The 13,830-nt window shown below is 38.2% G+C and overlaps 1 protein-coding gene across 1 annotated transcript in view; it reads left to right on the top strand.

The window, feature by feature from the left end:
- Window positions 1-13,830, top strand: part of PDE3B (phosphodiesterase 3B) — an 82,294-nt gene that overhangs the window by 53,373 nt on the left and 15,091 nt on the right. The window contains exons 2-4 of the mRNA XM_040067857.2: window positions 9,365-9,415; window positions 10,057-10,302; window positions 13,586-13,731. Coding sequence (XP_039923791.1) covers window positions 9,365-9,415; window positions 10,057-10,302; window positions 13,586-13,731 — 443 coding nt within the window. The remainder of the gene's footprint in view (window positions 1-9,364; window positions 9,416-10,056; window positions 10,303-13,585; window positions 13,732-13,830) is intronic.

Raw genomic sequence — 13,830 nt, 5'->3', positions numbered from 1 at the left:
GTGGATCTTCCCAAGTAATTTTGTTTAAGTTAGTCATCACCTAATGCTACTGCTAGTGGGAAGGCATCGTTGTTATTTTTCATTTAGAACAGCATCACAATGTTACTGTGTGGGGGAAAAAAAACTGCTTTCTTTCAAGTCTGCTGTCATTTGATTCTTTTCTCAGCTGCTTACAAAGCTGCCAACTAAAGTACTACTTACCATTAATACATTAGAGAGAAGTAAATTGGCACTTTCTGTAGAATGCAGCAATTTGCATTCCCCTCTCTTTCTGAGAGCAATCTGTATTACATTCTTCAGTTTCAATTTTTCTCCCCCTAAGAGATATCATCTTGTATTTCCTGGCACTTCAACCAGAAACTTGTCCATTAAGATGATTTTTCTTAATACTGATTTAACTTTCATTAACGTATTTGCTCTTCGAATCAGTCTCATAATTATATTCTCATCTGTTTTTAAATTACTGCTTTTAAGTCTTTAGCTTGAGCAACTGAGAATGGAGTAGTTCAGCTCCAGTGTATAACTTCCAACCAAAGCACTGCAGCAATATTTGCTTTCCTTTATGACATAATATCTTCTTTGGCGTCTTGACCAGTTTCTTTCAGCTTACTTCTCTAACCCCAGTCCCTGTAATATTTCTTTTTGGGTCACCCTCAACTCATGGAAAGAAAACAACACTCATTTCTGTGAAGCCTGTATCCTGTGGCAATTTTGTAAATAAAACACCCTAAGATGGCAGTTAACACAATCAAATGAAAAGTGTCAGGGTTCAGTGATTTAGAGGGTTTGTTATGCTGAAGGTGCTGTGTCTCTGAAGTAGCCTGAGGGATATGAAAATGCAGCCTCATAGTCTGAAAAAATTTGTCTTGTGCCTGAAGTCAGCTGGAGAGCAACTCAAAGCTTTTGCAAAAACAAATTATTCAGTGGAGAACTGCATGAAAGTGCTGCCGGTTGTTTGCTTCCTCACTGTACAACGGATCCAGAATGAAAGGGAACTTTGCAAAATCTGCATTTAACTTGTGAAGTGCCTTTGTGTGTGATGTTGGCTCTGTCAGAATGTTATGTTAGGTGTGAGAAAGACAAAGGTGAAAAATCCACTGACTTCTATAATATACATGCAATATATGTTGTAACATATGGCTTCTTGGGCTGTGTTGCTGTTTACTTAAGAATACCCTTACCTTGAGATAGCTGCCATTGCTAAAGACAAGATACTGGACTAGATGATCTTTTGGTCTAATTACTTTGATGCTAACCATTCTCAGATGCATGGTAATTTTTGACTAAGAGAGTTATACAGTTTGATTTTATGCTTCTTGTTTTAGAGAGGGAGTGGGGAAAGAGGAAAATATAAGTATTTTTATACACAGGTATGAGATTTTAAAGAGAAACTTTGTGAGAAATATCTGGGTGAAAAATTCAGTATCCCCCTTTTTCAGCTCAATTCTGAAAAAAACCCACATGTGTTTATATGGACTAGTTTCTCTTTGCTTAAAAGAACAAAATGCAAGATTCATACCTGTATTTCAGGGTAATAGGTGGAAAACCACCAATTGATTGAAAAACGTGAGTCATAAGAAGGAGAAATTGCTTCATCTCTAAGCGTTTTTTGTTACTGCCTTAAGAATACATCAGCATACAGTGAAATATTTCAGCATAAGATTTTTGCTCATCCTTCTACTGAAGGAAGATAAAATGTGAGGTTCTTTCCTCTGTCTGTTCCAACATGATGCATTAACAGTGTGTCAACACAGCAGTAAAGGCTTTTACTGTGTATAATTGTAAAATAATGCCAATAGGTAAATGGGAAAAGGATGTTTGGGGAGCAATTTCTAGATCTTGCTTTCTGCAAAATAAACACCACTTAAAAAAAAAAAAAAAAAGAAAAAAAAAAAGAAAAAACTGCTTTGGGTTTTGGATGACAGTAAAAGTGGTGCAGAATGCCAGAACTCCAAAGGAACTGCACCGGAGCAGAGCAGTAATCCACCTAGCACTATTGCTTTCCTTTGATGGTGATTAGAAACACATGCTCCAAAGGAAAATGCTTATAATGGGCAATTAAAGGATCTGCACATAGCAGGCTTTTTTTTTCCCCCTCTGCCCTCCCTCCCCCAGTTGCCATAAATTACTGGTTGGCCTTTACTCTGACGTGCAAGTCTGACAAAACCTAGAAGGAACAGGAAATGACCTAAGTGTGGTTTTAGACAGTTTTTTTTTCATTATCTACATAAAAAGAAAAAAACCCTCTACTTTCTACCTTTTAGAACATTTTTGAAACATTGAAAGATCTTTATATATACATACATACATACATACATACATATATATATATATATTAAAAAGAAGATCACACCAAATAAAACAGGCAATAAGAACTGAGAACTTTCTACAGCAGACAAAGTAGACTCTGTCCTGCTGATACTCCTGGGTACAAAAGCAGAAGTAGCATGTCTTTTTAAAAACAACCAAATGAAACAAACATGTAAAAAAAGAAACAAAACCTCAGCCAAACAAGAAAATATTTTTCTGCTTGCAGGGAGCAGTATTAGCTGTAAGAATAAGCTTGCTGAAGGCTTCTTTAAAACTTTAGCATACGCTGGAGCATTTTTGCTCTGTTTTTGTATCTGTGCTGAGGGCAAAGTTACTGAAAATAGTAACTAAGCTTGTGAAAACTCCGAAGTGACTGACTAAAGTTTACTTAGGTGCAGCTCTTGTCAAAGGCTTGTATTTGCAGGGAAGATCAGGATACTGGGGAGTCTGCTGGCAACGTTGTGGCGGTGAGACACCTGCGTGATCCAGTGTTGTTCTTACGCGTCCAGCCTAATATATCGCAGGTACTATTTAGTGTACAGAAGAGTGCTAAATAAAGCAATTAAGAAGAGGCAAATCTCTTTTCACTGAAGGAAGATTTCAAGGCTCTTAAGAAAGCAAAAGTAATGTCTTTCCTAAAAGAGTGCAGCAGAGTCAACAACGGAGTCGTTGGATAGGGGATGTGACTGTTTCCGTCAGGATATGTGTCCAAACCTCAGAACCATGAAAGTACACACAGCTTCTGTTCAAAGATTGTGGCTATCTGCAGACTTCACAACCCATTGGCCATTTTACAACCTTGTATAAATAAATTGTGTATAGAGTCAGGAAGTGATAAGTATTATGGTTCCAAAAATACCCTAGTTTTTTTCCCCTCTTCCATTTATTTTCATGGGAAGGTTTAGGGAGTGGAGAAATACCATCATGATTCCAAATGCCCAGGGTATGGAACTGAGGGCTGTATTTTGCATTGATCACAACAATCTACTCAAGTGGCTGCTGTTTTGACCTGCAAGATTTCACAACACAACGTTGTCTTTGTTATCTAAATAATGCTGCCTCTACTTCGAGAGTCATTCTTTGGTTGCATCACCTTTAGTTCATACTGAATACAATTTAACTACTTAATAACATACTGGTTTTCAACAGTTTTTCAACCTTTTCTACAGAGAGGGAAAAGACCTCTAATAATAAATAAGACCCCTAAGACTTCAAGGTTGAATCCTGCTCTGGGATTTTTTTTTTTTTTTTTTTTTTTCCTGTTATTAAATTACGTGGATAAAAATTGATTTCAAGCTGCTACAAAAGAATAATCTAGAAATAAAAGCAATGGATCAATCTTGTTTGAAAGGCAGTCATGAAAAGAAATGGGTATGTAATGCAACCTTTTTCATATTTTACAATAAATTTATTTCTCATCTATTTGCAGAATTTGGCTTTTGAATGAGGTGATTTTCTCAGAGTTGATTTCTGAATCAAGTTGCTGTGGTGTTGGTTTCATTGTTTAGTTAATTCTATGCTTGGTTGCTATGGAAATACTTATTTACGGAGCTAATGCCTAATGGTGTCAAACAGATGCTACTGGCAACTAGGAATCCTTTATATTTGATCAATGAAAGACTAAGTCAGAAGTAGAAACTCATTTTTGTCCTAATTTTTCTCCATTAAGATTTTGGAGCATGAAATGGAATTGATGTTCTCAAATAGGACAAGTTTTCTTTTCTTTGCAAGCATTAAAGCACACTTTGAATCTTCTAAAAAGTATCACCTGTGAAATGAAATCCTATTTTAGGTTTAAGGAATCATATAGCAATGACAGAAATTTTAACATTGTGTGTGGCCTTAGTGTGCACGTTTCCGCTTGTGGAATGCAGAATAGTGTTGGTTATATTCAACTTTTAAAATTGATTTTTAGTTTTCTAAAGATCTGAAATACCTTTGTTTTGTTTTGTTTTGTTTTGTTTTGTTTTGTAGCTATGTATTTTAAATCTCTGCATAAGCATTAGTATTGTTCTTACTTTAACTTTTCACCAAACAAATAATTGTGGAAAAACTAAGCTGATGTGATTTTGTATTTTGTACATTAAATTATTAAGAAAACATCACTTCACAGTTATCTAGTCAAATATATTTTGAGTTTAAGATTAAATTTAAAATAAATGGTTTAAAAATACTTAGTGTACTTTTATAGGGATTTCAGCGGTAATAATAGTACAGCAATTTTCAGCTTGACAAAAGTAAAATCCATAGTCTTTTATCATGCTTAAGCCTTTGGAAGTTGAAAATACTCCTCAAACAGGTCTTTAGACAAATTGATCTGTGGTATTTGTAAAAAGAAGATCTAAAAAGCCTCCACCTTCCATGGCATCAACTCTTCCGAAAGACACTTCTGTTCCAGGCCTTGGAACCACTTGGAACCACTGGGTGCACTGTGATAGGAAAGATAACCTTTTCTATGGAAAAATAATTAAAACCAAAACAAACCCAACCCCCCTGAAGGCTGGTTTGCCTTGATTGTCTTCTCTCATTTCTCATCTGTTTTAGGTTTACTTAGACTATAAACTTCTCCGAGGAGCACTTTCTCCCTATTATTTTGTGAAAACCAGCGTTGCCTTGCTGCTGCTGTTGGAGCTCGAAGCTGGTTTCGGGACGGTCTTTGTTATTGTTACCTTGGGGGGTTTTTAACATTGCTAACAGCGTGTGCTTCGCCAAAGTGCTATCCTTAAGGTTTGGTGATGGTTAGGTTGATGTTCTTGTGTCCACACAGCAAGGCAACTCCTCTGAAGTACATGGAAATATTGCTTTTGTAGTTTGAGAAAACACAGGCCCGATGCCTACTGTCAATTTTTCTGCATGTATCCACTAAGTGACAGGCATTTAAAACCTCCTGAGATCTCACTGAACACCCATGGTACTGAATACTGTGTTCATTGTTCAGAATAGTAACTTTGGGGAGGATTTGTTGAATTTTAACACGTTTTTTAGCCTTTAAAAAAAATTGTTTTCAGTGATGCAAATTCATTCTCTTGAGGCCCTTAGCCTGTTTTGAGTGACAAGTTTCAGTTTGACCTACGCTGCCCGGTGATGGCCAAATTGGGAAAAATCACTTGTACTTAAAGGGGTTCTATAAGCTGGCTTTTCTTCTTTTAACCATGTTGAAATTTATTTCAGAAGCTAAATAGATTTAATTATTATAGTTAAAAGTAATACAGTCCCTTCCTGTTACAGAACAGGGCATGGTGGATGTGTGTGGGCTTTTGTTTTGGTTCGGTTTTTTTTTCTATTTAAAGCTATTTTCTGTGGAAGCTGTCCTCCAAACCCCTGATCAGCTTGTCAGACAATTATATAAAACCAGGAAAGTGTGTTCATGGCTCTCTGGATAAGCTGGGAAGACTCTGGGGCTGGAGTCAGGCTGATAGGAGAAATTCTCCTCCAAACTGACTGGTAATTTCCTATACGTATTTCTGGTGGGAATGGCTGTAGATTTGCCCCCTTTCAGAAGTTCGTCTGCAATGTCAGAGCCCGCTGAAGTTTGATTTTCAGAGGAGCTCCGAAACGTGCGGTTGCTGTGATGTTGCCGCTAACGAGGGACGCTCAAAGCCGAAGTGTGTGAGCTACTAAGCAGAGGTCTAAGTTGCAGCTTGGAACTTTTATGACTCAAGTCCATCCTAGATAAGGTGTTTCTTGATGGAGGAGGTGAGGGAAGAACGTTATGTGCAATGGATTACAAAATCTCAGTATTACAGGGTACAGATCTTTCTGCAACAAGTCTCCTGGTTGCAAAATCAGAAATTGCTGGGGCTCTGCCTAAGACCTATTTTAAGGTCCCTTGGTCTGTTCACAGTAGGTCAAAATAAACGGTGTCATTTCACTCCTGTTGTAAGATCCGTGCGACCCTGGGAATACTTTGTAACTTTTGTTGATGCACAGTAATGAAAAGGAACTTGGACGGCTAAGCTCTCAACAAAAAGTAGTGCCAGAAATGCTGCTTGTTTAGCATTCGGGATTTAACTTGCAAGGTATGGAGTTAGGCTACTTAAACTAAGTCTGGTAGGTAGTGAGACAAAGAGTAAAATTTTCTTAGTCCTAAGGAGAAAATTCTTCTTTAAATAGAGAAATAGGATTTATCAGCTGTTAACCTTTAAAATCGTCACCGTCCTTGTCTTTCAAACCCTGGCAATTCTGCAGAAGGTGTGTTAAGGAACATCCTGCTGCTTTCCTCTGCTTTCTCCTGAAATTGTTTTCGTGGGGGAGGCTTTTTGGATTTTGAGTGCCATCTTGTGGTGCGTTCCCAGCACCTAAGGAAAGGTAACCCCCCTCTCACTACTAACCTGCGAGGATTTGCTTAGTGTAGAGAAGAACCAAGTCGGATTTACCGTGGAAAAATATTCATCGTTAGAGATCTGCTGCCTTTTTTTTTTTTTTTTTTTTTTTTTTTTTTCCCCTCCTGTCGTGCCTGGCAACAGAGATTGCTACTTTGTACCTAAACTGCTCATCAGTTGATGTTAATTACTTCGTTGTGAGGCAGGTAGAAATGTGACAGACTGTGGTAGTTTGCTAGTTAGGTTGATACACTGCTTTGTCTTCTCTCAGGGGTTATGGCTTCTAATTAATGGTAATAGATAGTGAATTAAAGAAAAATCTGATAGCATAGTACATGTAAACTGAAGTTCTATTAATTTTAAAACTGCTTTAGTTTCCTTGCTGTAAAATTGGTATCAGTGGAGAAGCTTAAATCTTCTGGTTTAAGCGGCAGCAGAAAATTTTCAGTGACAAGTTCAAGCTGTGAAATTTTTCATTTAAATAAAACTCTGCATAAAATTATGCCCCACCACTTAAAATATCAAACAAATACTTGCATTGAAAGTAGATTGGGAGATTTTTCTGCCTTGTGTTTACTGGGTGAGCATGGGTCACAAGAGCCTATTTATTTACCGTAGCAGGGCTAAAACTGAAAGGAAGGTTTTGAACGTTTTTAGTCATAAAGGTTGACCCCCTAAAGCACAGCTTATGTGAGCATGTGTACGTGTACATGTGGCTTAAAGGATGAATAAAGGAGTTGCAGTAAATGGTTTGGTTCAGAAATTTTCTGGAGTAAGCAAGATGTTTATTGGTTTGGTTTTTTGTTTGCTAATTTGTTTGGTTAGCTTGTTTGTTGGTTGTTAGTTTCTTCTTATTATTGTGAGCTCATTTGTAGCAAATAAATAAAATTAGCTAACATACCACATATTTAAAAGAAAAAAAAAAATGCTCTAAGAGGGAAACCTCTTTTGTGTCCCCTAATGGAGGCTGCAAGATTACGAGCGAGCTGACGCAACCCTGTGGCCCATTAGTATCAAAGGTTACTAATACAACTAACAAAACCCATGTGGACAGCTGATCTTTGCTGCTGATTGAGGCAAAAGTTAATGAAGCAGATTAATGCAGTCTCTGTGTGTGAGGACAGAATGAAACCAAAAGATTTGCTGATGTTCAATACAGTAAAGAAGCATCAATCTAGAAAGAGGAGCTTCATTCCCAATAAAGAAAATTTAATAAAACCACTCAAACAAACAAACAAATGAAAAAAAGCCAACCCCATCTGACAAGATGTTGCTAAAACCAAATGCATCACGGCAAAATGGGTATGGCCAGAGAATGCTGGTCATTATCTTACTGTTTATCAATGACAGACAACTGAAAAAAAAAAAAAAGTAGCTACATTAGTCACTTAAAAAACCCCCAAACTCTCAAATACCTAAATTCTTGATTTTGATCTGCTTGCCTTACCCAGTATTACACAGTATGATTTTATGATAGAGCACTACTTACTCCCATTTCAAGCAGACGCTTCGGGGTAGATCTCTTCATTTTTCCTAGCAAGCGGATGTCATAACTATTAACTTTAGATGTAGCTTAGTGGCATCTCTGCAAAGATAACTGAAGAGAAAAAGAGCCTTTAAGCGCCTCCCTTGCCTGGGCATTGCTGACACGTCCCCACCTGTGTTTCTTTTTTGACACTTTCTGCACCTTCCTCTGGACAAGCGCTGGCCTGGAACATCGTGTTTTCTCCATGGAAGTGCTGTTAGTCCCAGAAGAACAAAAACATACCTAGTTCTCACCTATAAAAATAAGTACAAGAACTTCCAGGATTGCAAAATATGAATTACCAAGTGCAGTATCGGCATGTTATTTGTGCTCTGTAGCTATGAAAAAGAGAGAAAAGCTATGTTTAATTTGTGAATACACATTTTGCAAATGGATTAATTTATCAGAGAATAATTAGAATCTGTCAAGAAGTCATGAAGACTGAAAGCTTTTGAAACAGAACAGACATCTGAATTTCATTTCTTGTATGTTGTTTTCATTTTTTGTCAGTATAGAAGACAAATTAAGTGAGTGCTGTTGACGTACTTGAAGCTGATAGCATCTTCAGATTGTGTTGCTGACGTTCTTTTGTGGGTTTGGTGGGTTTAGTGAAGTTATTCAGAACGTGGGGCTTTGTAGCCATGTTCAAGCAGCAAAGCCCAACAAAACCTCCTGCAAGAAAATGTTTTTTAAAGTACCAATTTTTAACTTCTGGAGAGATTTTTGCGCCCCCCCCCCCCCCCCCCCCTTTTAAAAGTACATGATTTAATGTAATGCTTTCTTCACTGTTTTTACAAAAAATTGCTTCTGTTTGGATGATTCTGGAGAGAAAAAAATATTTTGATGATTTTAGGCTAGATTTGCTTTTGTAGGTTGAGGTCAATAGGAGCAGGAAAGCACCATCACCACCAAATTTAATGTGCATGTTGAATGATTTATAAGCAATCTAAAAATATTGAAATAAGGCCATATTATTCTGTCATAATGATATTTCTTTTGCATGCAGTTTCTTTAAATTCTTCTTTAGGGCTCTTGCTGGGTAGCATTAACTGAGAATATGGCCCAAATTACATATGAAAAAATGAAGGGAGAAACATTTCTTATTGCATCACGTAATTGAAATTTAAGCCATTGCTGTTTTTCAACATAAACACATCACCTAATTTTATTATTATTATTATTATTATTTTTATTTTTATCTTTACAGATGATACTTTGGGATTGGGATTTGAAGCAATGCTACAAGCCCTATTACCAGGTCAGTATATTGTGAATTTAATTGGATTTTTTTTGTGAAATGTGATTGAGTACGAGTTCAAAACTGTTCAAACTGCCAGATTTCAGTTTTTCTGTTGATGTTATATTTGCTAATTTTTCCCTCTGTCTCTTATATTGTAGTAAGCTGTTCTTGTTCCTGTTCAGAGAATTATGCAAAATTTAAACTAATAATTTTTGTTTGGACAAATTTTTTATAATTTCTTTCAGTAGAATCAGGGTTAATTAAACTTTTAATGTTGTGGAAATTGCACCTCTGCAAGGGGCTCTAACAGTTTGACAAAATTTGTTGATATTGTTGGAAGAGAATAAATACCAAATTTAATGCTGAGACAAAGTAATGAAAACAGAGATAAAAAAATTGTCAACAGATTCCAAATACAGAAAAATAAACTGAAAACTAATGTTGAATTGTGAATTACTTTTTTGTGTGTGTGACAAAAACCTGCAGATGCTGCTCTCCGAATGTCTATATATATTTTCTTTAAAAAAAATTATGTTGCATTGATTTTTTAAAATTCAATTTTGTGACATTTGCAATGCAGAAGATACTTATTTGAAACAAAGAAATACCCTGAAGTGTTTTGATATGTTAATAGTTTGTAACATTTCCATCTGTTCCAGAGTGCTGGCAGTGGGAATGGAGTTGATGTCTCAGCACTGAACGATGCTCGGAACCTGCTCACGGAGCTCCTGAGTGACCCGTGTCTCCCACCACACATGATCTCTTCCCTTCGAAGCATTAACAGCCTCATTGGCGCTTTCTCAGGAGCGTGCAGGCCAAAGGCCAGCCCATTCACACCCTTTCCTGGTTTCTTCCCCTGCCCTGAAATAGAGGATCCTGCTGAAAAAGACCGGAAGCTGCTCAAGGTCAAGTGACTTTCATTTTCATCCATCTGTGTGTTGCAATTAAAAAAAGAAAAAAAAAAAAAAAATAGATAAAGGAAAATTCATCTAGAAAGAATGCCCCTATGTGCATAGCAGGTTCTCTACTGAGTACCTATGGACAATGTTTAAGGTCAAAAGCTGTGAAAACTCGTTGAATGAAATGGAGATAGGTACTAAAATGAAAATTCAAGTGTTTGATGGATAAACATGTATGAGCACTGGTCTGCACCCTGACCATATCGTTCCTCAAAATAACAGCAAATATAAATTGAAGATGTTATAATCTTATGATATGGGACAGACAGGGCTGATCTTGATTCTTCCATATTCTTTATCCAACCATTACTATCAGTGTGGCTTTTTCATTGACTTTTTTCCCTCAAGAAATTTGCTCTTGTGGACAGCAAACCAACCATCATAAAGAAGCAAATTAGCTATGTAAAAGGAAAAATTATCTGTCTCGGTTTGAAAGACAGGTATCTGCTAGGGGGGGCAGGGGCCTCTCTAGGAACAGGGAATTCCAATCCCCTCCCTCCAAGTTATTATAATTTAGAAGATTAAAGAGGCTTTTCAGGCAGAGGTATGGGGAAAGGAATAACAGTTCTTTACTAGCAAGTATAACAAGGCAAACAAACAACAGCTACAGCATTAATAATAAACAGAACCAGGAGCCTCGAGGGGCTTTGTTTCACAAAGCCCAGGGCAGTCTGATCCCTTGGGACTCCGAGAGCACCAAGCTGGAATGGTGGAAGCTCCCGGGCTGGTGGCTGGAACAGCAGGATGTCCTCAACAGGCAGCGGGGATGTCCCGGGCAGGCAGGGGGTGCGGGGCTACAGCGTAGCAAAAAGAAGAAGCAGTGCTGAAGAGGCCAGGACCGGCGTGGCAGGGCTGGCCCAGCTCCAACAGGGCAGGCGGAGGAGCTCAGAATTCCTGAGCGCATGAGCAGATTATGGTAGATTAGTCCCGGGACCGGACTTTCTGTTGACAGTGGACTTCTCCCACAGTAAGCAGCAGCTTGGTCATCCTCTCTCTGATGCTGAGAGCAAGAAGAGCCAAGCTGCCTCCAGCTCTGTTCTTTTTCTGCCCCAAAACTGCCCCAAGATCTTCCCCTCTTCCGACTTTCGGCCATCTCCGTTGTGTTGGTCAGGCACTATCTAAGCACCAGTACTTAGTCTCTTAGCAGTTTACGGGGAAAAATTCTATAAAGAAAAAAAAAAGGAACAGACCTAACCATCAATAATATCCCTCCTTTTTCTTCAGCAAATCACTTTATGAGAACAATGTAAAATCTTCTGTCACTTCTCCATTGCTCGGGGTTAATAAGTGAAAGCAAGAGGGTAGTTACTATATGAAATGGTAAGGAATGTGGTGGAAAAAACCCTGGAATATAGAAACTCAGCTGTAGAGCATCAGAGCTAAAAATTCCACCCCAGTATTGACTGCTTGAGGCTGTTTATTGTGGAGGCTGCTCTTGAACATGCCCTGTAGTTGTTTACATTTCCAGGAAGTGGGCAACCTGGCCCAAACTGATCATCCTGTTGGCTTAGTATTTTGGAGCCTGATTCAGCCTGAGAAATGTCTGTTGAGAACCATATTTTTAGGGGAAAAACTCAGTGTCTACAGGTTACTCTGTGGAAGATCCTGCAGAACCACTCCAGTATGAATTTTCTTGTAATGTCACATGGATACCTGCGGGAATCGGTTGGGCAGGGATCACAGTCATTCCACATGTTTTTCTTTGTGGATTTCTTTAAAAGCTGCTAAGGATTGGTGTACCTTTTGGTTTTTAAAATTTCTTAATAGCTAGTCGAAATAGAGTGAAATGAAAAATATTCATTGCTGGAGACCAGTTATAAAGAGTATGTAAGATTGAAATATTATGGGTTTTTACACCTATTCTCTTTTTCTCCTTTTTCCTCAAGTTTTGGGGATTTTCTGTATAGAAATTTGCCTAGTGCTTGCTACAATCATTCAGTAATTGTTTGGCGCAGGTATATGTTTAAGAGTAAGCCCAAATATTTCCCCCTGTGTATGTTACTGCAAGAGAAAGATTTATTTTGCTTTTAGAAACCACATAAGTGAGCAAAAATTCCAGGTTATAACAGCAAAGAAAATATTATGAAAGTATTTCTTCAAAATGGACTATCTTGAAAGGTTCCCATTCTCTCTTTCTCTGACTTGGAATTTAGAAGGTCTCCTCCTTTTTTTTTTTTTTTTTTTTTTTTTTTTTTTTTTTTTTTTTTTTTTTTGCTGTATATTATGTACATCTTTATTTCTCTTCCCTGACTGGCTTCCAAAGTGTGTTCAGTTATAATTTGCAAGTCGATTAGGGGAACCTCAAGTTGAATAGAGGGCTGAAGCACCTCTCCTACAAGGAATGGTTGAGAGAATTGTGATTGTTCAGCCTGGTGAAGAGGCGGCTTTGGGGTGAGCTGATTGTCGTCTTCCAGTAGCTGAAGGGAGCCTGTAGGAAGGGTGGAGAGGGATTATTTAAACAAGAATGTAGTGACAGGACAAGGGGGAATGGCTTCAAACCGAAAGAGGGCAGGGTTAGATTGAGTATTAGGCCAGGCTGGATGGGGCTGTGAGCAATCTGGTCGAGGGAAAGGTGTCCCTGTCCACAGCAGGGCTGGTTGGAATTAGAGGATCTTTAAGGTCCTTTCCAACACAGACCATTCTATGATTCAGTGGTGAACTGCCTGTTCTCCTTGATATGAAAGGATAAAAAACAAGGAAAATAATGTAACTGAAACAGAGCTTCAGTCCTTGGGCTAGTCATAACTGGTTATCTACTACTAACCCTTCCCCTTGGGTTTCTTGGAAGTGTAAACTGCCAAGTATTCAGAAAGAAAAAAATTAAATATGAGACAAAAACATTGCAAGACTACTCTGCAACAGAAACACTATCCACTTCCATCGGCACTGTCCCTAGAACTGTCCACAGGTTTCTTAGTGTATGACAGTGGAATGCTTGCCAGCATGGATGAGTGGATTTCTGCTGTTATTAACAGTCATGGTTTTAACAGATTTCACAGTCTAGGCAAGTAAAAGTTGTCTAGGCAACCCCCTGAGTATGCACATCTCTTATCTCCTGGCCTTGTTGCCCTCGGGAGACCCCACCTGGAGTAAGATACCATTCCTGTGGTAAGATACTACAATCAGCTGTTTCACTAATAAAATAAGAAATAAATAGCCCGTACAAACAAACAAATTAACATCTGCTTTTACTTCCATGGATTTTAACCATGGCCAAATTACTCAACAGGGACTAAGTAGCAGGAGCAGCCTGCCAACCCCACAGCTGAGACGATCCTCAGGAGTTTCTGGCTTGTCAGCTATAGAATCAACATCACCTAGATGGGAACGGAGTAACATTAGCAAGAGATCCCATCAGGAATATAACACACCAAGGTAAGCACAGAACAGCGTTTTAAGGGCAATAGTAAAGCTGGAACTTGGCAGCCGAAGTATTTGATGTGAAATCTTGCGAATTAAGTCACCAAATTCTGC

This window comes from Hirundo rustica, chromosome 6, assembly GCF_015227805.2.
Source record: "Hirundo rustica isolate bHirRus1 chromosome 6, bHirRus1.pri.v3, whole genome shotgun sequence".
Lineage (NCBI taxonomy): Eukaryota > Metazoa > Chordata > Aves > Passeriformes > Hirundinidae > Hirundo > Hirundo rustica.
The sequence above is the reverse complement of the archived record's forward strand: the minus strand, read 5'-3'. Positions and strand labels throughout refer to the sequence as shown.